The sequence below is a fragment of the Somniosus microcephalus genome, chromosome 11, assembly GCF_052327205.1.
Source record: "Somniosus microcephalus isolate GS21.2 chromosome 11, FLI_Smic_1.0, whole genome shotgun sequence".
Lineage (NCBI taxonomy): Eukaryota > Metazoa > Chordata > Chondrichthyes > Squaliformes > Somniosidae > Somniosus > Somniosus microcephalus.
Genome location: NC_140997.1, coordinates 2,489,833 through 2,515,745, shown reverse-complemented (window position 1 = coordinate 2,515,745; position 25,913 = coordinate 2,489,833). Strand labels below are relative to the sequence as shown.

The 25,913-nt window shown below is 49.4% G+C and overlaps 1 protein-coding gene across 1 annotated transcript in view; it reads left to right on the top strand.

Moving 5' to 3' along the window:
* Positions 1-25,913, top strand: part of baiap3 (BAI1 associated protein 3) — a 296,698-nt gene that overhangs the window by 46,673 nt on the left and 224,112 nt on the right. Inside the window, 5 exon segments of the mRNA XM_086002220.1 lie at positions 1,411-1,624; positions 2,882-2,926; positions 18,874-18,951; positions 19,596-19,695; positions 20,426-20,533. Of these exon segments, the coding sequence (XP_085858346.1) occupies positions 1,411-1,624; positions 2,882-2,926; positions 18,874-18,951; positions 19,596-19,695; positions 20,426-20,533 (545 nt within the window).

Below are 25,913 nucleotides of genomic sequence, written 5' to 3'. Positions count from 1 at the left end.
AACTAGTGTTTTGTACTGTTCAAGTTGTAAATGTAAATGTAGCGATCACTCCGTGTATTAACACCAGTTTTTCTCCCCTCCCCTCCCCTCCCCTCGTCCCCTCACTGATCACAGAGTGACCCAGGGGCATTCGATAGCCCCCAGTACCTTGTCCGAGTGGTCATTATTCAGCCGAAATCGGGACACTAAGTGTCAGCTAGCTATTCCACCCCAGGCAGAGTACCTATGGGGGTTGAGGCTGTGTGGCCCTAATGCTGCACTAAATGTCCCATTAATAAATGACAATGCAGCCTCGTGCGATAATCATTGTATGGCAAGAGCGAGGACAGACTGCCAATCACTTCACTCGATCCACGGACACATACCGCGGCTCTGAGGGCCTGTGGACCGCGATCCCGGTGATAACTCCGCAGTCCCGGTGATAACTCCGCGGTCCCGGTGATTACGCCGCGATCCCGGTGATAACTCCGCAGTCCCGGTGATTACTCCGTAATCCCGGTGATTACTCCGCAATCCCGGTGATAACTCCGCGATCCCGGTGATAACTCCGCGGTCCCGGTGATTACGCCGCGATCCCGGTGATAACTCCGCAGTCCCGGTGATTACGCCGTGATCCCGGTGATAACTCCGCAGTCCCGGTGATAACTCCGCGGTCCCGGTGATAACTCCGCAGTCCCGGTGATTACTCCGCAATCCCGGTGATTACTCCGCAATCCCGGTGATAACTCCGCGATCCCGGTGATAACTCCGCGGTCCCGGTGATTACGCCGCGATCCCGGTGATAACTCCGCTGTCCCGGTGATTACACCGCGATCCCGGTGATAACTCCGCAGTCCCGGTGATAACTCCGCGGTCCCGGTGATTACTCCGCGATCCCGGTGAAAACTCCGCGGTCCCGGTGATAACTCCGCGGTCCCGGTGATAACTCCGCGATCCCGGTGATTACTCCGCGGTCCCAGTGATAACTCCGCGGTCCCAGTGATAACTCCGCGGTCCTGGTGATAACTCCGCGGTCCCGGTGATAACTCCGCGATCCCGGTGATTACTCCGCGGTCCCAGTGATAACTCCGCGGTCCCAGTGATAACTCCGCGGTCCCGGTGATAACTCCGCGGTCCTGGCAATTACTCCGCGGTCCCGGTGATAACTCCGTGGTCCCGGTGATAACTCCGCGGTCCTGGAGATTACTCCGCGATCCCGGTGATAACTCCGCGATCAGGTGATAACTCCGCGGTCCCGGTGATTACTCTGCAGCCCCGGTGATTACTCCGCGATCAGGTGATTACTCCCCCACCACCCTGAGAACCCCGCTGTCTCACCTTTGGCTCAGCGACGCCTGCCATAGTTGAGCGGCCTTTGGTGACAGGCTAGCCCGCGGGTTGTTCACTCCCTGATGCTGTGGGTCTCTGCAGGTTTCAGCGATCCCTACTGCATGCTGGGAATCATGCTGGGACACACCACGCGGGAGACAGAGGAGAAGAAGGAGAGGAAATTCAGTTTTAGGAAGAAAAAGGACAAGATCGAGAAGCGGTCAAGTCTCAGGGAAGCTCTTCTGGCCAAGTACATCCAGGTCACAGACGTCAAACCAAACACGCTGAATCCAGTGTGGAACGAGTGCCACGTATTGTGAGTATCACGGTCTCTGCGCGATGGGGCAGCTGTGGCAGCCCAAATAGCGTGGTGTCTAGGCAATCGCTTTCTCTTCATCTAGTAATGGGCAGTACTGAGGGAGCACCGCACTGTCGGAGGGACAGCACTGAGGGAGCGCCGCACTGTCGGAGGGGCAGTACTGAGGGTGCACCGCACTGTCGGAGGGGCAGTACTGAGGGAGCGCACTGTCGGAGGGGCAGTACTGAGGGAGCGCCGCACTGTCGGAGGGGCAGTACTGAGGGAGCGCACTGTCGGAGGGGCAGTACTGAGGGAGCGCCGCACTGTCGGAGGGGCAGTACTGAGGGAGCGCCGCACTGTCGGAGGGGCAGTACTGAGGGAGCGCCGCACTGTCGGAGGGGCAGTACTGAGGGAGCGCCGCACTGTCGGAGGGGCAGTACTGAGGGAGCGCCGCACTGTCAGAGGGGCAGTACTGAGGGAGCGCCGCACTGTCGGAGGGGCAGTACTGAGGGAGCGCCGCACTGTCGGAGGGGCAGTACTGAGGGAGCGCCGCACTGTCGGAGGGGCAGTACTGAGGGAGCGCCGCACTGTCGGAGGGGCAGTACTGAGGGAGCGCCGCACTGTCGGAGGGGCAGTACTGAGGGAGCGCCGCACTGTCGGAGGGGCAGTACTGAGGGAGCGCCGCACTGTCGGAGGGGCAGTACTGAGGGAGCGCCGCACTGTCGGAGGGGCAGTACTGAGGGAGCGCCGCACTGTCGGAGGGGCAGTACTGAGGGAGCGCCGCACTGTCGGAGGGGCAGTACTGAGGGAGCGCCGCACTGCCGGAGGGGCAGTACTGAGGGAGCGCCGCACTGTCGGAGGGGCAGTACTGAGGGAGCGCTGCACTGTCGGAGGGGCAGTACTGAGGGAGCGCCGCACTGTCGGAGGGGCAGTACTGAGGGAGTGCTGCACTGTCGGAGGGGCAGTACTGAGGGAGCGCCGCACTGTCGATGGTGGATGTAAAAGATCCCACGGCCACTATTTTGATGAACAACAGAGAAGTACTCCTGGTGTTGGTTGGTGTTCCTCAACCAACATCACTTACTAACCGGGCATTGCTATTTGTGCGAAAATTGTCTGCCGTGTTTCCTACATTACAACAGTGACCACACTACACAAAGTACTTCATTGGCTGTGAAGCGCTTTGGGACGTCCCAAGGTGGGGAAAGGCGCTGGAGAAACGCTTTCTATCTTTGTTTAATGATATTGATTTCCTGTTTATTCCCTGTTTCACAGTGAGCTGGAGGACATCCAGAGTGACCAGCTTCACCTCGATATCTGGTGAGTGTCGCTGCCCCGACTGCCTTTTACTCTCATTCGCTTTATGCTCCTTTTCTATATACTGGTTCCTGTCTCTGTCTCTCTCTCTCTCTGTCTCTCTCTGTCTCGCTCTGTCTCTCTCTCTCTCTGTCTGTCTCTCTCATAGAAACATAGAAGATAGGAGCAGGAGTAGGCCATTCGGCCCTTCGAGCCTGCTCCGCCATTCAACGAGATCATGGCTGATCATCCAAACCCTAGCACCCGGTCCCTACACCGACAGCCATCCACCCAAGCCCTATCCCCATAACCCCACGTATTTAATCCCCCCTAACACGAAGGGCCAATTTTTATCATGGCCAATCTCTCTGTCTCTGTCTCTCTGTCTCTCTCTCTCTGTCTCTGTCTCTCTCTCTCTCTGTCTCTGTCTCTCTCTCTCTCTCTGCCTCTCTTTCTGTCTCTCTCTGTCTCTCTCTCTCTTTGTCTCTCTCTCTCTCTGTCTCTGTCTCTCTCTCTCTCTGTCTCTCTCTCTCTGTCTCTGTCTCTCTCTCTCTGTCTCTCTCTCTCTGTGTCTCTCTCTCTCTCTGTCTCTGTCTCTCTCTCTCTCTCTGCCTCTCTTTCTGTCTCTCTCTGTCTCTCTCTCTCTGTCTCTCTCTCTCTCTCTGTCTCTCTCTCTCTCTCTCTGTCTCTCTCTCTCTCTGTCTCTCTCTGTCTCTCTCTCTCTCTCTGTCTCTCTCTCAATTCAATTCAATTCAAATGCTTTATTGGCATGAAAGTTTACAGGGAACCATATTGCCAAAGCTTACATAACAAAAAGTACAGTTTTCCAACATTCTGTAGGTGTCAAACAATTCTGACCTTCGTTGGGTACATACAATATTACTTTAAACAATATTAATTTAAACAGTCTTTGTACATCGTTGGGTACATTCAGTATTAATTTTAAACAGTCCTCAGGTTGTGACATGTTGTTACATATTTGGCACCAAGGTATGGTCTGTCTCCTTCTCCCAGGACTAATCTTAATTTTGACAGGTCATCCAATTCCTTGAAATCTGGGGTTGTTTGGCTGAGCTTGTCAAATAATATGTTTCTTGATGTGTTGAATTTTTCGCATTTTAGGAGGAAATGCATCTCTGTCTCAACCTCGCCGGCCAGACATTGATCACATATTCTATTCTCTCTAGGCTGCCAGGATTTCTTGTATCTTCCTTTTTCAATTGCCAGTTGGTGGTCGCTTAGTCTGTACCTGGTGAGGGTCTGTCTCTGTTTTGTGTCTCTGATGGTCGAGAGATAGTCTGCCAGTTTATATTCTCTTTTTAGGGCCCGGTAACATTCTAATCTGCTTTGGCTTTTGGTTATTTTGTTCCAATGTTCCAGGTAGGTTTCTTTGCTTTGTTTAATGATTTGGTTCACTCGGATTGGTGTTTGGACGGCAGTGTTGGTCTGGGACTGGTCAGGGTCCGGCTGAGTAGGAGTACTTAGTTTCAGTAGCAGCTGACTCAGGGGACTCTTTTCTGGGCTTAGCTCTTGGGTCTGGAAGGCTTTAAAATGAAGGGTGTCTGGGGAGCTAGATTTGAGGTGATTTAGGAAGTTTAGTGCTCGTTTTTGGATGTTTATTATCAGTGGGTATCTGCCTAGTTCGGCTCTGCATGCATTTGTTGGTGTTTTCCTTTGGGCGCGAAGGATGCTTCGGAAAAAATTCTGCATGTAGGGCTTCTATTGTGTGTTTTTCCCATTTAGTGTAGCTATGGTGATTGAGCGGGTCCCATACTTCACTACCGTACAGCGCAATCGGCAGGATTACGCTGTCAAATATTTTTAGCCAGATTTTGATTGGGATTTGGATGTTGTAGAATTTTCTTTTTATTGCATATAGGGCTCTTCGGGCTTTTTCTTTTAGTGCATTCACTGCTATGCTGAAGCTCCCTGATGCTGTAATGGTTAGACCAAGGTAAGTGTAGCTCATAGTGTGTCCTATGATGGTATCACTGAGAGTAAACTGGTATTTGTTTTCCTGACACTTGGGCCTTTTTTGAAAAATCATGATGTTGGTTTTCTTTAGATTTACTGTTAGGGCCCAATTTTGGCAGTATTTGTCGAGTAGGTCTAGTTGTTGCTGTAATCCCTGTTCTGTGGGAGACAGCAGAACCAGGTCGTCCGCATAGAACAGGGATTTCACTTCTCCATCCAGGAGACATAGACCCGGTGACTCGCTTTGCTCCAGCATGTCTGCTAGTTCATTTATGTATATGTTGAACAGGGTCGGGCTCAAATTGCAGCCCTGCCAGACGCCTCTTCTCTGGGTGAAGAAACAGGTGCGTTTGTCTCCAATTTTGACACCGCATTTATTTTTCAGATACATCGATTTAATAAGGTCATAGACTTTGCCCCCTATTCCACACTGAAGAAGTTTATAATAGAGCCCTTCGTGCCAGATAGAGTCAAAGGCTTTCTTGAAGTCAATGAAACAAGCGAATATTTTCCCATTTTTTGTTTGGTGTACATGCTTTTCAATGAGAGTGTGAAGGGTATAGATATGGTCGGTGGTGCGGTGTTTTGGAAGAAAGCCTATTTGATTTTTTCTAAGGATCTTATGTTTGTTAAGAAAATCCAGTAATCTACTATTTAGAATACTGCAGAATAACTTCCCTAGACAACTGTTGACACAGATGCCGCGGTAGTTATTTGGGTCTGATTTGTTTCCACTTTTATATATGGGAGAGATGAGTCCTTGGCACCAGATATCGGGAAAACAGCCTGAACGTAACATGATGTTGAATAACTTGAGTACCGCACCCTGCATCTCCATATTGATGAACTTGAGCATTTCATTTTTGATGTTGTCTGGACCACAGGCTTTCTTTAGGTGGAGAGATTTTGTTTTTGTGGCCAGTTCTTTCCATGTGATTGGGGAGTCTAGAGGGTTTTGGTTGTCTTTAATTGTTGCTTCTAATGTGTGGAGTTTTTCTGTGACATGATGTTGACTTGGGTTTGTTTCGTTTATTGGGATGTCTTTGTAGAGGTTTTCAAAATGTGTTCTCCAGATGTCGCCATCTTGGATTGGTAATGCTTGCAATTGTGTTGTACTCAGGTTATTCCACATTTCCCAGAATTGATTTGGATTAATGGAGTTTTCAATTTCTTCGAGTATTTTGTGGGTATAATTTTGTGTTTTGTTCCTAATGGTGTGTTTATATCTTTTGAGGGTCTCATTGTATCTAGTACGTAGGTCTGGATTGTTTGGTTGGCGATGTTTTTGGTTTGATATTTTTCTCAGGTCTTTTCTGGCATTTTTGCATTCGTGGTCAAACCATTTCTCATTTTTATTGTGTCTTTTGTAACGTTTCCTCTTCTGTTTCACAAGGTCGGCTTTTACAGCTGCCTCATGGAAGATCATATTTATATCATCTATGGCCATGTTTACACCATCTCTGGTGATCTCATATAGATTTTCTTTAAATTTTGATATTTTACTTGTGAGATCAGGTGAGTTTAGTGCTGTGATGAATTTGCCTCCACTGTCTGGGGCCCATCTGTATGTCTGGTTTATTTTATGGAGCTTACTGGGTTCCTTTTTTGTGTCTGTAGTTTGGGCAGAAAGTTTAAGGTACACATTTATTTGGTTATGGTCTGAGAGGGGGGATTGCTGCCTGACAGTGAATGCGTTGATATCGCAGGGGTCCAGGTCAGTGATTGTATAATCCACCACACTAGACCCAAGAGTTGAGGAATATGTGAGTCTCCCTAAGGAGTCCCCTCTGAACCTACCGTTAACTATGTACAGGCCTAAGGCTCGGCAGAGTTGCACTACCTCCCTACCGCTTTTATTTATTTCACAATCAAGGTTGTTCCGATTTGCGATGGCTGGTGTGACATATAAAGGGGTCTGGCCAAACACATGGTTGTTGCCCTGTGGGTCTATGAAGTCAGGTTCACATCCGGTCCTTGCATTTAGGTCCCCACATAGTAGCACCTTTCCTTGGGCCTGGAAATGGCTGATTTCCATGTGGAGAGTGTCAAATATCTCCTCTTCAAAATATGGCGATTCTATTGGAGGTATGTAGATCGCACATAAGTAAACATCTTTTTTTGCTATTCCTATATTTTTATCTAATTTTAGCCATACGTGTGATTTTCCCTGTTTTATCGGTGAGATGTGTTTGTCCAGTTCTCCTTTATACCACACCAAGATTCCCCCGGAGGTTCTGCCCTTGCGTGTCTTAGTGTTCTTTACTGAGGGCACAATGATTTCATGGTACATTGGAGGACAGTGGGTGGGCACGTCCTTTTGGCACCATGTTTCTGTTAACACAATTATATCAATGTCTTTTATAGCTTTTAGGAATTCAGGGTCTGTACTCTTCATCCCAAAAGTTGAGGAGCGGAGACCCTGGATATTCCAGCAGCTTATGTGGAAAGAACGCATTTATATAATTCAAAAAACGAAATAAAATGGACCTATTTTGTGGGATGAGTGTGAAAACACTAGTTTCTATAATGCTAAATGACGATTTAGTATAAATTTCATGAGGCATGCACATACTGATATCTAATAATAGTAATAGTAATGATAAAATAACAATAATGATAATGATAAAGTAACAATATTAATAATTTAGTGCATTCCTCTCCGGCTTTCTATCAGGGTGTTCATCATCGTCATGATCTTTCTCAGTTCTTGGTCTACAGTCTGTGGTCTGGAGGGGGGTCTGGGGTCAGCTACAAAAGCACGGTTCTGTTGTTGGTTTTGTATAGGGGGGTGGGGGACAGTGGTGGTCCTGTTTGGGTTAGGGCTCCCAATGGTAGAGGGGGTGGGAGGGCTGCGTCTTTTGGCAATGTATATGAGGTTTTTTGCGAAGATCCACATCCGCTGTTTGAGTAGATGTATTTCGTCATAGAGGTCCCTTGTGTTGATGTTTGGGTGATGGGCCAGGTAGACGTTGGGGAGGGCAGTACATCTCGTGTCGATCTCCCTGTTGGTGTTGTGGATTATATAGGCTGGGGTGTCCTTTCTGGGCAGTAGTGTGGAGATCACGATCCGCGCCTCGGGGAATTCCCTGCTGGCCTTTTCCGCCATCCTGCTCACCGCCCTAGCAGTGCCTTTCCTTAGGGTGCGTAGGTCGTTTGTGCCTGTGTGGATCACAAGCCATTTGGGGCTTCCAAGGGATTCTTTGTTCAGGATCTTCATTGCATGGCCTGTGTTGCTGCACCATTTTTTCAGGACTTGATGACCTGGGAACATCCTCTGGGGGTCCAAAAACTTTCCGTTGGAGTCTGTCTCTCTCTGTCTCTCTCTGTCTCTCTCTCTGTCTCAATTCAATTCAATTTTCAATTCAATTCAAATGCTTTATTGGCATGAAAGTTTACAGGGAACCATATTGCCAAAGCTTACATAACAAAAAGTACAGTTTTCCAACATTCTGTAGGTGTCAAACAATTTTGACCTTCGTTGGGTACATACAATATTACTTTAAACAATATTAATTTAAACAGTCGTTGTACATCGTTGGGTACATTCAGTATTAATTTTAAACAGTCCTCAGGTTGTGACATGTTGTTACATATTTGGCACCAAGGTATGGTCTGTCTCCTTCTCCCAGGACTAATCTTAATTTTGACAGGTCATCCAATTCTTTGAAATCTGGGGTTGTTTGGCTGAGCTTGTCAAATAATATGTTTCTTGTGTTGAATTTTTCGCATTTTAGGAGGAAATGCATCTCTGTCTCAACCTCGCCGGCCAGACATTGATCACATATTCTATTCTCTCTAGGCTGCCAGGATTTCTTGTATCTTCCTTTTTCGATTGCCAGTTGGTGGTCGCTTAGTCTGTACCTGGTGAGGGTCTGTCTCTGTTTTGTGTCTCTCTCTCTCTCTGTCTCTCTCTCTCTCTCTCTCTCTGTCTCTCTCTCTCTCTCTCTCTGTCTCTCTCTCTCTGTCTCTCTCTCTCTGTCTCTCTCTCTCTCTCTGTCTCTCTCTCTCTCTGTCTCTCTCTCTCTTCTCTCTCTCTGTCTCTCTCTCTCTGTCTCAAATCAAATCAAATTCAAATGCTTTATTGGCATGAAAGTTTACAGGGAACCATATTTGTTAAGTCTGTGTGTTATATTGAGAATTAATACACAGACCACAAGAGTAAAATTTAACAGGTCTTTACTAGTCGAAGGTCAGGGCGGAACTGCCCAATAAATCATTACACAGCACTTATATACCGGTGTGGTCACCGCCGGTATTACAGTATACAGCAGCCAAGATAAAGTAGTGCAACTCTTAAAATAGTTCTCTTAAAGGTGGAACGGTTACATACACTACAATCCTCCCTTTTTAGCTTAACAGTCTATATATTCCCCATTAAACATAATGGGCCAGAAATTCGCGGCCAGAAGCGTGAGTACGGTCGGGGTACTCACGCATTAGGCCGTTGGAAATGCCGGCGTTCAGCAGGAACAGCGCATGCGGGGAACGCCGGCATTTCCAGACCCGAGGTCTATTCACAGCGCATGCGACTGCACAGGCAGCGCTTGCGCAGTGAACTTTGTGGATTTCAATGATGGATTCAGTGAGGGTAAGTCCTTAGAAGTTACACTTGAAAAAAGCAAGTGTAAAGTTGTTCATTGGCTGCGGAGGAAGATATATTTTATCGTGGAGCTTCTGAAATGCAATATTTAGGTTTGGGAAAGGGAGGGAAGTTATTTTAAGAAATTTTAAGTAAGTTTTAAAGTTAAAATTTTTTTTTTTAAAGGGTTTTCAGAACGGTAGGTAGAAGGAGCAATTGTGGCTGTGTGAATGGAATGTGAGAATGAGTTATGTATGTATGTCCACATATATTCCTTTACGTATATGTATGTATGTTTTATATTCCTTTACTAATGTGTATGAATGTATGTTTTTAATTATGATTTTCCAATAAGTTACTTTCTCTGAAAGTCATAATTAAATAATACATTCATACACATAAGTAAAGGAATATATACATAACACGCAAAGGAATATATACAGACATACATACTTTCAGAAGCTCCACGATAATAAATATCTTCCTCCGCAGCCTCTGGAGCAACTGTACCCATGCTTTTTTCATGTGTAAGTTGTAATGACTTGACCTCACTGAAAGCATTAATGAAAGCGGCGAATTATACTGCGCACGCGCTGCCTGTGCAGTCGCACGCGTTCTGCCTCTGAACCCCTTCGTTCAGAGGACAGGAAATGCCGGTTTTCCCCACATGCACTGTGCATGCTGAAAACCGGCATTTCATCCGGCCAGATGCGTAAGTACCCCGACCGTACTCGCGCATTTGGAAGGGAATTACTGGGCCAACATTTTACATGTCAATAAAATGAAAAATTTAACAATTGCACGACTTGCCCCCTCGCATCTGCGACTGAGGATCCAAGGAGGTGCATTGCGCAAGAGGTCATCATCGTACGTATCCTCACACTGTTCCCTTTGGGGAACTGTATGAAGTGGTGGAAGGATTTATGGCCATGATTAACGCTCATTCCGTGACCGTAACCATCTTTGAACCAGCCATTAGGGTGGTTAGTCCTATGGCGGGAGGGTTTTACGGGCTCCCACAACCCATCTGAGGGGGGGGGGCCACCAACACCCACGGACGCAAGTATCCCGCTGGATGTCCACCCAGAATTTAAAGTTGGAGCTCCGACTCCACTTGCCGGGACTGTCTGGAGTGGGGTTCAAAACCCTACTCCTTCTGGCCCAGCGGCGGGGATGCTTACTGCTACGCAAAAGGCCCACTCCGCACAAAAGGTGACACCCATACGTTTCCTGTGCCTTTTCCCTCCCCGTGACTGGAGCCCTATGCTGCCATTTCACGTTGCTAATTGGATTGGGCCTTTGTCATAGCGGTAGGATCCCCGCCGCTGGGCCAGATCAGGGTAGGGTTTCGAACCCCACTCCAGACAGTCCCGGCAAGTGGAGTCGGAGCTCCGGCTCTAAATTCTGGGTTGACATCCAGTGGGATATTTGCGTCCGTGGGTGTGGGTGGCCCCCCCTCCTTGTATAGCTTGTGGGAGCCCGTAAAACCCTCCCGCCATAGGACTAACCGCCCTAATGGCTGGTTCAAAGATGGTTACGGTCACGGAATGAGCGTTAATCATGGCCATAAATCCTTCCACCACTTCATACAGTTCCCCAAAGGGAACAGTGTGAAGACACGTATGACGACGACATTGCTAAATAAATAAATGGAATTAAAAAAATTCTTTTAGGGCTTTTAAAAGTCTTTAAATTGCTTTAATTCTCTTTAAAACTACTTCAGATTACTCAAAATAATGTAAACATTTTAAAAAGTTTATAAAAGTTACCAAAATCTTCAAAAAACTTCCAAAAACCTATTTAAACTGCTGCTTTGCATGTAAAAAAGCAAAGCAGCTTGACAGAAACATTGGGGGCGTGTCCAGTGAAACTGAGACCTCAAGGGGCGTGTCTCACTTACACTGCACGCTCCTGGCTCCGCGCTGGCTGCACTCCTGGGCGGCGTGACGTCATACGCTGCCCGGGATTCTTCTTTTTCAAACACCAAGTCCAGGCGTCCCTGGAGCTGATCGGCAGTAGCGCGGGGTAAGTGCATATACGGGGCTTGCACGCGCGGCAAGCCCCGTTCACCAATTTCTGGCCCAACATCATAACATATATATACAACTTCATGTAACACAGTTCACAGATTCAGTCTCTGCGGTGGCGCCTCCTGCGCTTCCTGACTCGGTCCGGATAACGCTTTGGTGGTGTAGTAGTTTTCGATGGTGTAGTAGGTTCTTGTTGTTGGGGTGACTCATCTAATAGTCCTTCACTGGACTTAACAGCTTGAACTTTCGTAACTTCAGAACCAGCATTGCTGACTTCTAAAGGCTCGAGTACCTTGGGAAGTTTTTCTACTTCCAGACTGATTTGGCTCAGTTCGGAGGAACCACGTGCGTGACCTGGTAGGGGTGATAATGGTTCAGATGAGTCATCATCTTCTGCTTCTTTTCTATTGTCTTCTATTTCCTCCATCACTTCAGCTTTTGCCTCTGCCAATTTCAATTTTTCATCTGCTAAGTTCAATTTTTCATCTGCTAATTTCATCTGCTCATTTTTTTGTTCTGACTGTAACCTTCCCACTTGCAGCTTCAGCTTTTCATTGGAAAACTTAAGTTGCCTCATCTCCTCCATGCCCAGCTGGACGTTAGCCAGCTTTTGTTCCAAATCCAGACATCTCTCCTGAAGAGACTTCTTCATGTGTTCAGCTTCATCCTGCTTTTTCTGGGCTTCCTGCAAGTCTTTTACTAATGACATCACTTGTGATTTCAATACTTCAACTTCATTCGGAGATTGATTGTTCGGACTATTCAATCCCTCTACTGGAGCAGCTGTTTCCGCGTTCTGTTGTTCTCCATTGACGTGAGTCAGCGTACTCTTGGCATCCAAGGGCTGCTCTGCTGCAATCTTCTCAGTCTGTGTTGCAACCTCAGCTGTTTCAATAACTTTTGAGAGCTCCGAAACCCTTTCCTTGGAAGATTGAAGCTCGTGTTCAAGTTTTTCCAATTTCAGAGTCTTGTCCCTCAGCATATGAAGGAGTTGGCTGACCGTTAACTCTTCTGACATCAGACGTTTCCCAGTATCGTCGTCATGTGTTTTTGACGTATAGGCTGCAGGGCTGTTTGTAACCTTGCACTGGGGGTCGTTTGTAACCTTGCACTGGGGGTCCTTTGTTGCTTTTAGTTCGCCATCATCCGCAGCCTCCACCGTTCGAATTTCCACAAATGAATCGTCCGGTGATGCTGCACCCAACTTCAGTAGGAGCTCGGAATTCATGGCAACCAAATCAGCCTTTCCTGCCTGCAACCTGCTAACAAGCGCCTTCAGTTGCTGAACATCCTGCTCCACCAGATTAGGGTACGCACCTTCAGAAACTGAATCAGCTTTGATTCGTTTGGCCTCCTCGCGCAGACGGTTTGTGTGTTCCTGCTCCATTTTCTCAATCAGCTGCTTCTGCTGTCTTCCTAGATTCTCCAACTCTGTGTCAAAGAACTTTTTCTTTTCATTCATTTCTTGCTCAAAACGGCGAATCATTTGTTCTAATTGCTGTTGTAGTTTGAAATGGAGTTGAGTTCGAGCCCGGTGTTCCTCAGAAATGTGCATGTCCGTAGACTGTACAGACTCAGAATTCTCTGTCAAACTATGTTGTTGTTGTTCAGTGGAATTCTGTTCTGATACTTTGTTCTCTTCTGAAGCATTTATGCACTCCTTCGTTTTTCCATCATTAGTCTGCAAATCCATTTTAGACTTGTCTTTTGCACATGGGCTGGTCTTACCATCATCAGTTCCAGAGTCTGAGCTGATTGTCTTCACCGAGTTCTCACTCTCTGCTTTGTCACTGTCACTGCTGCATACGCCCTCATCCAATATTCTGGACAATCGTTCAGGTTTGACATCTTTTCTTTTTCCGGAATCTACCGTCATTGCTTTTAGGGAGTGCCAGTCCATATTTAATTTCCTGATCCACTCCCGTCCCAGAAGTGGTGGACCTCCCTCAGGTAGTACATATAAGTCCATTCCTTGGTGTTCTTTGCCCTTGTGTCTCACCTTGACTTTTATCTTTCCGATGGGGTATACTCTTTGCCCCGTGTATGTCTGCAATACTATCTCCGTATCCCGTAGGGGAATATGTGTGAATAACTTTTTGTAATCTTGCTTATTCATGACCGTCAATGCCGATCCGGTGTCCAAATCCATCTTCACGTGGACTCCTGCTATCTGCAGTGTGACCCAGATAGTTTGTCGGTCAGCTTCCTTACTCACATTGTGAATTCTCAGACTACCCAGTTCCTTGCTGTTGGAGTCTGAATCCGAATTCTGTTCATCCGAACTCTTCTCAGCCACCTTATGTACCTTTCTGCACTTTTCCTGTGGTGACTTTTTGTTGCTGGTCTTCTTTACTGACAGGCATACTTTAGCTATGTGACCAAGCTTGCCACATTTTCTACATTCCTGGTTTTTAAACCAGCATTGGTTCTGATCGTGTGTTGTCTTCCCACAACGATAGCATTTCGTTGTACCCGAAGCCATTTGATCTACGCTGAGTACCGCTGCCTTCAGCTGCATTTCCGCAGTGCCTCTCGCTGCGGCTTCGTGCGATGCTGCAATAGTGACAGCCTTATCAAGTGTAAGATCACTCTCTTCAAGTAGCCGCTTTTGTGTTCCTTCTTTCGACAACCCACACACGAATTTGTCTCTCAGTGCCTCTGTCAGATTTTCCCCAAACTGACAGTATTTCGCTAGTTTACGCAGTTCAATTAAGTACTCCGCGTTGCTTTCCTCTTTCAGTTGCGTTCTCGCATAAAATTTTAATCGTTCCGCTAACATCAGCGGTGTGGGGTTCAAATGATCCTTCAGGACAGCAACAATATTAGCGAAAGTCTGATCCGCCGGTTTAGCTGGTGATAGAAGATGCTTCAACAGCCCATATGTCTTTGCACCCATTGAGTTTAGTAAGGTTAGTGCTTTATCTTCATTTGATATTTTATTTGCCTTACAATATATCTCTATGCGTTCTACATACGTGGCCCAATCTTCAACATCGGGATCGAAATCGTTGATGTTACCACGCTTAGGCATCCTCGCAATCTTCTTGAGAAAACACAAAGAAATTTTTCTTTAACTTTTTGTTTTCAAAAATGGCGGTTTCCCGCGCTTGTCTTCTTCCCCGCCTCCGAAAATGGCGGTTTCCCGCGCTTGTCTTCTTCCCCGCCTCCGAAATGGCGGTTTCCCGCGCTCGGTCTCCCTTGCTTGGTCTCGTTCTCCCTCGCTCGCTCGGTCTCCCTCGCTCGCACGGTCTCCCTCGCTCGCTCGGTCTCGTTCTCCCTCGCTCGCTCGGTCTCGTTCTCCCTCGCTCGCTCGGTCTCCCTCGCTCGGTCTCGGTCTCCCTCACTCGGTCTCCCTCGCTCGCTCGGTCTCTTCTCTCTCCCGCTCGCTCGCTCTCGCTCGCTCGCTCGGGCTGTGTCTCTCCCGCTCGCTCGGGCTCTGTCTCTCCCGCTCGCTCGGGCTCTGTCTCTCCCGCTTGCTCGGGCTCTGTCTCTCCCGCTGGCTGTAACGGCGATTGCCGTATTGCTGCGTTCGCCCTCCCCAGCGGTTTTCAATCGTGCCTCCCAGCCCCTCTTGCAGTCCGGTCCTTTCCCCCCCCGGCTGCGGCTGAGTTCACCGCGGTTTTTTTTTGTATTTTCTCCCGCGCCTTTCGCTGTCCCGGTCGCTGCGCCTCGCGGCCTCGGTAGCTGCCCGGCCTTTTTTTTTACCGGTCGCGGTCGAGCTTGCTCTCGACGCTGTTGCGTCTCCCAGCCCGCTTGCAGCCCGGTCTCTCACACCGGCTGCGTTTGCAGTCACCGCGGCTTCCGTGCCTTACGCTGCCCCAGTCTCAGCGCCTCTGGCCCCGACTTCTGTCCGGCTCTTTTCCCCGGCCGTGGTCGAGTTCTCCGCCCTTATATCCTCCGTTTTTCCCTCCCCTACTTCACAGTCAACGTGGCCGACTCGCTGTTCGTCACTGATCGGCTTACCCACCACCGTGATAGAAGGGATGATCCTGCCTGTGGCTGATGGAAGGCTTCGTGTTAGAATTCTTCCGTTGCTCTGCAGACCCGAGTCTTTTCTCAGCAGAATGATGAGGGCGGATGCCTCTTCTCGACGCCCGTTAAACTGCCTTGGATAATCTCTGCCGCAGGGTAAGATCGTACTCGTCGCCACTGTTAAGTCTGTGTGTTATATTGAGAATTAATACACAGACCACAAGAGTAAAATTTAACAGGTCTTTACTAGTCGAAGGTCAGGGCAGAACTGCCCAATAAATCATTACACAGCACTTATATACCGGTGTGGTCACCGCCGGTATTACAGTATACAGCAGCCAAGATAAAGTAGTGCAACTCTTAAAATAGTTCTCTTAAAGGTGGAACGGTTACATACACTACAATATTGCCAAAGCTTACATAACAAAAAGTACAGGTTTCCAACATTCTGTAGGTGTCAAACAATTTTGACCTTCGTTGGGTACAGACAGTATTAATTTAAACAGTCATTGACCCTCGTTGGGTACATTCAGTATTAAATTAAACAGTTGTTGGGTACATTCGGTATTGATTTAAACATTTTTAGAGTATATATGCTATGGGTGTGCTCGTTAGTCTCTCTCTCTCTGTTTCTCTGTTTCTCTGTCTCTCTCTCTCTCTCTGTTTCTCTGTCTCTCTCTCTCTCTCTCTCTGTTTCTCTGTCTCTCTCTCTCTCTCTCTCTGTTTCTGTCTCTGTCATTCTCTGTCTCTCTCTCTCTGTCTCTCTCTCTCTGTCTCTCTCTCTCTGTCTCTCTCTCAGTCTCTCTTTCTCTCTCGCTGTCTCTCTGTCTCTCTTTGTCTCTCTCTGTCTCTCCTGCTGATGTAAGCTAATTGTCTTATTCATTCTCTTTGTTGAATTCTTACTGATCTTATTGTCAATTTAGATGCTGCATGCATAATTATGTCTCTACCTTTAGGTGTTCAATAGTTATCATAAAAACATTGGGCCAGAACTTCGGGTCCCCACAGGCGAGTACGCGCTGGGTACTCACGTGTAGGGCCAACGAAAGTGCCGGTTTCGTGGATGCACTGCGCATGCACGGGAAACCGGAACTTCCGTTCCCTTAAAGGAAGGGGTTCACAGGTCGAATGCGTGCGCCGGAGAGGCAGCGCGTACGCCTGGAACTTCCGGTTTTTTGCAGGTTTCTCCGGGAGGGTAAGTCTCCAACAGCTACGCTTTTAAAAAGCAGTCGCAAGGCCTGCTTTTAACAAGGTAAGTGGTGAATTAAGTAAAATTAAAACATTTTTTCCACAGGTTTATTATTTTTAAATATTTTAAAGAAAGGTAAGTTTATTTTTAGCCCCGTTAAAAACTGTAATTAATTTTTTCAAAAATGTAAATTATTGTTTAAAATTGTTATTTTATGTAATTTATAGTTATTTTTAAAATGTGTTGTTTTTTAAAAACATTTATTTGAAGTTTTAGTGATGTTTTGTGGCCGATCTCTATTCATAGGTTTGACAGCTCTTCCTGTCAAATCTATGAATACAGATTCCCTGCTACGATTGGCTCTCCATAACCCACGTGATCCCAGGGGATGTTCCGAACTAACTGCGCCCCTGGGATACGCAAGCACTGCGCGCCGGCAGCTGGAGGAGGCCCAGGATCGGAATTCCACGCGGGCCCACAGCTCAACGGCAGGCGCGCTAGGTAAGTGCAGATCGGGGGCTTGCACCCCCCGCGGGAAGCCCCCGACCCGAATTTCTGGCCCAATATGACAGCAATGGTTTCTGTTTGATGCCATTTTTACAAAATTCTTTCATTCAATTCTTAATATTGGCTTAACTGGTTTTAGCAGACGTTGTGACTCTGTGCTGCTCCAAGTTCAACACAAACACAACGTGATTGTTTGGTGCACCTATTGAAGTCATATCTTCAAGTGTTCTATAGGTATCATATTTACAATATGTAAATAAAAACCACTTTAACCAGGGTGTTTCATGCATTTCTAGCTATCTCAATTGGTTGCATATCAGACTTCGGGACTCCATATTTCAAGCTTAACATAAAAAATATTTGACCAACAGGTGTTTCTTTTATTTGATGTCATCTTTTCAAAGGCACATGGTTTTTTAATATTCTGTTCCTGTTTCCCTGAGTGTTAGCTTATAACACTTTAAACTGGGTCTTTTCATTGTGTTGGTTGCAAACCGCAGACCTTTAGAAGCAAGCCTTTGCTTTTCCAATAGGGCCATTGTTTTAGCATTAACAATCAATTCCCATTTCAAAGCTTGTTGTGCTTACAACTTTGTTAACAACTGATTTTTATCTCAGAAGCCGGTATTTCTGTTTACAGCTTGTGTCTTTGAGGATTTTTTAGATTTTTAAACCCAGTTTCATGTATTAATAATGTCAGAAATCATAGCATGGTATATTTTTCTGAAATATGGCTTATTCCTTCACAAGTAGGGTCATCACACTGACCCTGATCTGCTTAAACTGAAGGTCCCAGCAGGGACCCCAGGCAGTGATGATGAGGAGGAGCCCTGGCTCTCCCCCAGCCTAGCCTAGAGCGCCAACCATCAGTGTCCACAACTCCCAGTGTACTAGTGACGGTGCTCAGAGCTGCCCCTGATGGTGCATTCACACAATCACGGTGCGGGAGATCTGTCTCACGGTCACGGTGCGGGAGGTGTGTCTCACGGTCACGGTGCGGGAGGTCTGTCTCACGGTCACGGTGCGGGAGGTGTGTCTCGCGGTCACGGTGTGGAAGGTCTGTCTCGTGGTCACGGTGCGGGAGGTCTGTCTCACGGTCACGGTGCGGGAGGTCTGTCTCACACGGTCACGGTGCGGGAGGTCTGTCTCACGGTCACGGTGCGGGAGGTCTGTCTCACGGTCACGGTGCAGGTGGTCTGTCTCACGGTCATGGTGCGGGAGGTCTGTCTCACGGTCACGGTGCGGGAGGTCTGTCTCACGGTCACAGTGCGGGAGGTCTGTCTCAGCGTCACGGTGCGGGAGGTCTGTCTCACACGGTCACGGTGCAGAAGGTCTGTCACGGTCACGGTGCGGGAGGTCTGTCTCACACGGTCATCGTGCGGGAGGTCTGTCACGGTCACGGTGCGGGAGGTCTGTCTCACACGGTCACGGTGCGGGAGGTCTGTCTCACACGGTCACGGTGCAGGAGGTCTGTCTCTCGGTCACGGTGCGGGAGGTCTGTCACACGGTCACGGTGCGGGAGGTCTGTCTCACGGTCACGGTGCGGGAGGTCTGTCTCACGGTCACGGTGCGGGAGGTCTGTCACACGGTCACGGTGCGGAAGGTCTGTCTCACACGGTCACGGTGCGGGAGGTGTGTCTCACACGGTCACGGTGCGGGAGGTTTGTCTCACACGGTCACGTTCTTGGATAACTAACGAGTGTCATTGTGTCACCCCCAGGGACCATGATGATGATGTCTCGGTGGGAGAGGCCTGCAAAAACCTAAATCAAATAAGCGGGTTCAAAGGAATGGGACGGTAAGTCAACTTCCTGCTCGAGACCTGCCCTGGGAGTGTTTGATGGGACAGTGTAGAGGGAGCTTTACTCTCTATCTAACCCGTGCTGTACCTGCCCTGGGAGTGTTTGATGGGACAGTGTAGAGGGAGCTTTACTCTGTATCTAACCCGTGCTGTACCTGCCCTGGGAGTGTTTGATGGGACAGTGTAGAGGGAGCTTTACTCTGTATCTAACCCCGTGCTGAACCTGCCCTGGGACTATTTGACGAGACACTGTTCAGGGAGCTTTGTCTTTGTATACAAAGGTCTCAAAGTTAGTTGTTAAATCTTCCCCAGGATTCATCAGTAGTTGATTTTTTGTCTGAATGTAAAAACACAGTTGAATGGAAAAGGAATTGTTTGATTAAGGTTTAAAGGATGTTTCTATTGAGCAGTGTGTGGTCGCTTTCTCACTGCAGCTTGCGGGCTGCCTATCTTGTGAAAATGGCAGCATTGATACCAGCTTTACTGTTGCTTGGGAAATTCTCCTGAATCTGGAATCCAGACCGATAACCCATTGCAGGCAGTCACCGCTCCTCTAAAGCCAGAGCTGGGCTGTGCCTTCACCCCCGACACTGGCTGTCTCGTCCCCAATGCACCTCGCTGACTGTTATTTCATTGTGTAGATACTTCAAACAGATCGTCAAGTCTGCTCGAACGAACGGGGCCGCGGGATCACAGGAAGAAAACGACGATTTTCTGGGCTGCCTGGATATTCCTATCAGTGTAAGTGTGACGGAGAGACTGGGATCTCGGCTCAGCTGTTAGACTGGTTTAAAGAGAAGCTCTCCTCTCCAAACCCAGCTCCACCTAGGGTCACAGACTCTACCCCCTGACCCCCGACCCCGGACTGCGCCCCCCGACACCGGACTGCGCCCCCCGACCCCGGACTGCGCCCCCCGACCCCGGACTGCGCCCCCCGACCCCGGACTGCGCCCCCGACCCCGGACTGCGCCCCCGACCCCGGACTGCGCCCCCCGACCCCGGACTGCGCCCCCCGACCCCGGACTGCGCCCCCCGACCCCGGACTGCGCCCCCCGACCCCGGACTGCGCCCCCCGACCCCGGACTGCGCCCCCCCGACCCCGGACTGCGGCCCCCGACCCCGGATTGCGGCCCCCGACCCCGGACTGCGCCCCCCGACCCCGGACTGCGCCCCCCGACCCCGGACTGCGCCCCCCGACCCCGGACTGCGCCCCCGGACTGCGCCCCCCGACCCCGGACTGCGGCCCCCGACCCCGGACTGCGGCCCCCGACCCCGGACTGCGGCCTCCCGACCCCGGACTGCGCCCCCCGGACTGCGCCCCCCGACCCCGGACTGCGCCCCCCGACCCCGGACTGCGCCCCCCGACCCCTGGACTGCGGCCCCCGACCCCGGACTGTGGGCCCGGCCTTGCCCCAGGTTCAGCCTGCAGTCAGTTCTGTTCATTTGTGAATCTTTTCTGTTCCTTTGTCAGCTGATTCCTGTCGGAGGGATTGATAAGTGGTTTAAACTGGATCCTCGATCAAGTTCATCTCGAGTGCAAGGAGACTGTCACCTCATCCTCACACTGACCATGTCGCAGGTAATGGGATTGGGACTGGGCTGGTACGGCGCACAACTGCAATAGGGAATGGGTTTGCCACGGTGAGAGAGGGTCTGTCTTGGGTCAGTGGGGTTTTGTCAACCTTTCTTAATGAGACCTTTAAAATCAGCATATGACAGTAAACCCCCCACCCCACAGCGAGGGCAGAACCCTCGCCCCAGTGAGAGTCAGCACCTTCAGGAGAGGAGGGGACCCGTACCCCAGTGAGATTCAACACCTTCAGGAGAGGAGGGGACCTGTACCCCAGTGAGAGTCAGCACCTTCAGGAGAGGAGGGGACCCGTACCCCAGTGAGAGCCAGCACCTTGAGGAGAGGAGGGGACCCGTACCCCAGTGAGAGTCAGCACCTTCAGGAGAGGAGGGGACCCGTACCCCAGTGAGAGTCAGCACCTTCAGGAGAGGAGGGGACCCGTACACCAGTGAGAGTCAGCACCTTCAGGAGAGGAGGGGACCCATAACCCAGTGAGAGTCAGCACCTTCAGGAGAGGGGGGGACCCGTACCGCAGTGAGAGTCCGCACCTTCAGGAGAGGAGGGGACCCGTACCCCAGTGACAGTCAGCACCTTCAGGAGAGGGGGGGACCTGTACCCCAGTGAGAGTCAGCACCTACAGGAGAGGAGGGGACCCGTACCCCAGTGAGAGTCAGCACCTTCAGAAGAGGAGGGGACCCGTACCCCAGTGAGAGTCAGCACCTTCAGGAGAGGAGGGGACCCGTACCCCAGTGAGAGTCAGCACCTTCAGGAGAGGAGGGGACCCGTATCTCAGTGAGAGTCAGCACCTTCAGGAGAGGAGGTGACCCGTACCCCAGTGAGAGTCAGCACCTTCAGGAAAGGTTGGGACCCGTACCCCAGTGAGAGTCAGCACCTCCAGGAGAGGAGGGGACCCGTACCCCAGTGAGAGTCAGCACCTTCAGGAGAGGAGGGGATCCATACCCCAGTGAGAGTCAGCACCTTCAGGAGAGGAGGAGACCCGTACCCCAGTGAGAGTCAACACCTTCAGGAGAGGAGGGGGACCCGTACCCCAGTGAGAGTCAGCACTGTACTGTCCGAGGATCAATAATACTCAGACTGCAGGAGAACAATAAAACAGGTATTTACTAAACAGAGAGTAATTCAAGACTGAAATACAGAAGCCTGCTATGGCTTTATATACAGGGGTGGTCACTGCCGGTACTGCAGTATAGAATCAGTTCTTCTCTTAAAGGCACACACACAACAATTCCTCCCCTTTTAGATAAACAGTACATAACATTCATTTAACAACTAAATAATAACTAATTACAATTACAATTTTCTCTGTACTATATACATCAACTGAAATAATCATTTATAAGTTCAGTCTTTGAGGAGGCTTCCTGATCCTGACTGGATAGCGCCTTTCTCGAGTATCCTGTTCTTGCGGCGGAGTTGATTCTGGCTCATTGTCATTGGTTGGTTCGTCAGTTTCCAATACCACTGCTTCTGAGGTAGATGCAATCTGTACTTCGGGTTGATTACCAGGTGCACCTGCTCATGGTATGGGTTTGGCTTCTTGCTGTGACTCTAGAATCTGGTCAGCATGGCATCTCACGATGCTCTCTCCAACGTCCATTGTGTACATTAGTGGTCCCTGCTGTGTGCATATCGTTCCTGGCTGCCATTTTTCTGTTCGGTAGTCGCGGGCCAAGACTGGTTGCCCTATCTTGAAGCTCCTGGTTGGGTTCTCATTTATCTGCTGGAATTGCTTATCCTCAACATCTCATCTTATGTTTGGTTTGAGCAAATCCAGGCGACTTCTTAGCCTTCGGTTGAAGAACATCATGGCTGGAGCTTGGTTGGTGACTGCATGTGTCGCATTCCGGTAAGCAAACAAGAAATTATCCACCTTGTGTTGTAGTGGTATGTCATCATTATGCATTGCCTTTATGGCCTTTTTAAAGGTCTGAACAAACTTCTCAGCCAATCCATTTGTGGCTGGATGATATGGGGCAGATGTGTAATGCTTCACCCCATTATTCCTCAGAAACCTCCGGAAATCCTCTGACACAAACTGTGGCCCATTGTCGGAGCAAATCTGTTCTGGCAAGCCATTCCTGGCGAAGATGGTCCGTAGGACTGCAATAGTTTTCTCCGTGGTGGTGGAGGACATTTTGATGGGGCGTCCACAGCGATTAGGAACATTGGCCTAGAAATTCAGTTGGGCGCGCCAGCCGTTAGCGCCTTAGGAGGAGTAGATCTCGAGCGCTAGGCGCTTAGCGCCCGGGCGCAGCGCGATCTGCGCCTTGCCCCAACTTCAGTAGACATTTAGCGCCGGCGCAAAGTCTTAGCGCGCGCCCTGCTGCGCGCGCAGATCATGACGTCATTTCGTCGTGCAACGCCCTTTGTGCGCCCGGAACCGGAACTTCACTCGCACCGCCCCATTGTGCGCCGGGCGGCCCTAACGACTGTGAAGTGGAACGGTACACAGCCGAGGCGGGCCGCGGGGAGCGCAAATTAAAGGGCACTCCTGCAGTAGAAAAGGCAGCCGTTTTGCAGCACTTTGTGAGAGACAAAGGAGGAGGAGGAGGAGGAGGAGTTGTTGTTGTTGTTGTTGTGCCGGTACCACATAACAAACTGATGGAGAGAAGCCCTCCCCAACAACACAAATACAGCAGTCTCGGCCTTTCAAAAAACCAAATCCACCCTCCCCCTTTAAGAGCTCACCGGAGCCAGAGTGTCTGCCGTCAATCAGCAGCTCGCCGCACCTGCCCTGCGCTCACCTTCCAGTGTTAGCGCCCGGGCCACCAGCTTAGCGCCTCAAGAGAGCCGTGCATCGCCATTTTTAGCGCTCGAGCAAACTCTTAGGGCGAAGCTAATGAGTATCGGGGAAGTGGCCTCGAATTTGCGCCGGGCGCAAACTTTAGCGGCCGCCCGACTTTACCGCCCCAAAAGTGGCTATAATGAATTTCTAGGCCATTGAGTCCATAAATGGACCAGCAAAATCAATGTGTACCCATTGCCATGGAGATGAGGGCCACTCCCATGGATGTAGCGGGGCCTGTGGTGGAGCGTTTTGGACCTTCTGGCATCCTGTGCATCTCTTGGTCATATCCTCGATTTCTTTATCGATTCCCGGCCACCACACAAATGCCCTGGCTAGGCTCTTCATTTTTACCCCTCCCAGATGACCCTCATGAAGCTCATTGAGCACTCTATCTCTCAACTTGGGTGGAATTACCACTCGGGATCCACACATCAAGGTCGCCCAGCACACTGACAGCTGTTCTCTCCTTGGCGAGAATGCTGGCAACAGTGAGTCGCCATGTGCTGGCCATCCCTTCACCGTCAAATCATAGACCCGAGAGAGTGTCGGGTCATTTCGGGTTTCCTTTTCTATACTTGAGTTTGTAACAGGTAGACATTCGACTATGGTCGCATGGAATACCTCAACAGGGTCCACTGCAGGTGCTTCCTCTACCGTAGGCAACAGTAGGTGCGACAGCCCATCAGCGTTTCCATGCTGTTTCGTACCCTTGTACTCTATGTCGTACTGATGTGCCCCTAGAAAAAGTGACCATCTTTGCAGCCGTTGCGCCATCATCACCGGAACGCCCTTCTTTGGGTTAAAAATGGAGACCAGGGGCTGATGATCAGTCAGTAGGGTGAATTTCTGCCCGTACAGATAGTGATTGAACTTCTTCACCCCCCACACCAGGCTGAGGGCCTCCCTGTCAATCTGGGCGTAGTTACGCTCGGCTGAGGTTAACGAGCGCGACGCAAAGGCTATTGGCCTCTCTGAACCGTCAGGGAATTTGTGTGACAGCACCGCTCCGATGCCGTAGGGAGATGCATCACATGCTAACCGAATCGGTAGTGTTGGATTGTAGTGGGCCAATACTTCTTTTGAAGTGATTAGGCATTTACATTTCTGAAAGGCACGCTTACACTCATCACTCCATTTCCATGTTACTCCAGTTTGCAGTAGGGCGTTCAGTGGGTGCAGAATTGTAGATAAATTCAGCAAGAACTTATGGTAGTAGTTAACCAACCCGAGGAACGAACTCAGTTGCGACACATTTTCCGGTGCTGGAGCCTTGACTACAGCCTCAATCTTGTCCGGCGACTTAGGCAACCCTTCCTCATCAATCATGTGGCCACAATACGAGATTTGTCTCCTGAAGAACTCGCATTTGGTGCGGTTGGCTCGTAGCCCATATTCCTGTAATCTCGTGAGCACCTGCTCCAGGTTGGCAAGGTGTTCACTGTCATTTTCGCCCGTAACCAGGATGTCGTCCAAATAACACTGGGTCCCTAGGATCTCTTGCAGGACTTGTTCCATCGCCCTCTGCCAAATAGCCGGGGCTGATGCAACGCCGAATACCAGTCGATTGTACTGGTAAAGGCCTTTGTGAGTGTTTATCGTGAGGTATTTCCTAGATGCTTCTTCCACCTCCATTTGTAGATACGCTTGGGCCCGATCAATCTTTGTAAAGCGTTTCCCTCCAGATAGTGAGGCGAAAATATCTTCTATCCGTGGAAGTGAATATTGTACTGTGTGCAGGACTGGGTTCACAGTTACCTTGAAGTCCCCACAGATGCGAACCTTCATCGGTTCCCCAGGCGTGCTGCTCAATGATTTCTTCATTACAGGAACGATGGGTGTGGCCCACTCGCTCCAGTCCACCTTGGACAGCACACCCGAACGCTCCAGACTCTCCAGCTCTGCTTCAACGGCTGGGCGGATCGCGTAAGGTACCGGTCTGGCCTTAAAAAATTTTGGGTTTGCGTTATCTTCGATTTTTATCGTTGCCGTTACTCCTTTTAGAGTCCCAAGTCCTTGTTGGAACACCTCTTTCGCGTCAGTTAGAATTTTTGACAGTCGTCCAGGTGTGACGTCATCATCCTTTTTATCAGTCACAGTTAGCGCCTGAATGGAATGCCAATCCAATTGTATTTTTCGGATCCATTCACGTCCCAATAATGGTGGTCCTCCATCTGGTAGTATATATAGATACAGTTTCTGTGTTTCCTTGCTGTTGTATTCAACTGGCACCCTTATTTTTCCTCTGGGGTAGACTTTTTGCCCCATGTATGTCTTCAATACAATGGACGTGTCCTTCAAGGGTATGTGTGAGAATAGCCGCTCATAGTCTCGTCGATTCAGGCTGATCCTGTGTCCAATTCCATCTTTACTGAGGACCCTGCTATCATGAGGGTGACCCAAATGGTTTGGTGATCCTCCTTTGCGATCACGTTGTGTAACTTTAGACAACTTAGTCTCCTGCTCCCGGAGTCCTTTTCACTCTCCTGATCTTCCGAACTACTGTCTGTCAATTTCTTTACTTTCTTGTACTTTTCCTTAGTAGTTCTTGTAGTGTTGGTTTTCTTTCCCGACCTGCAGACT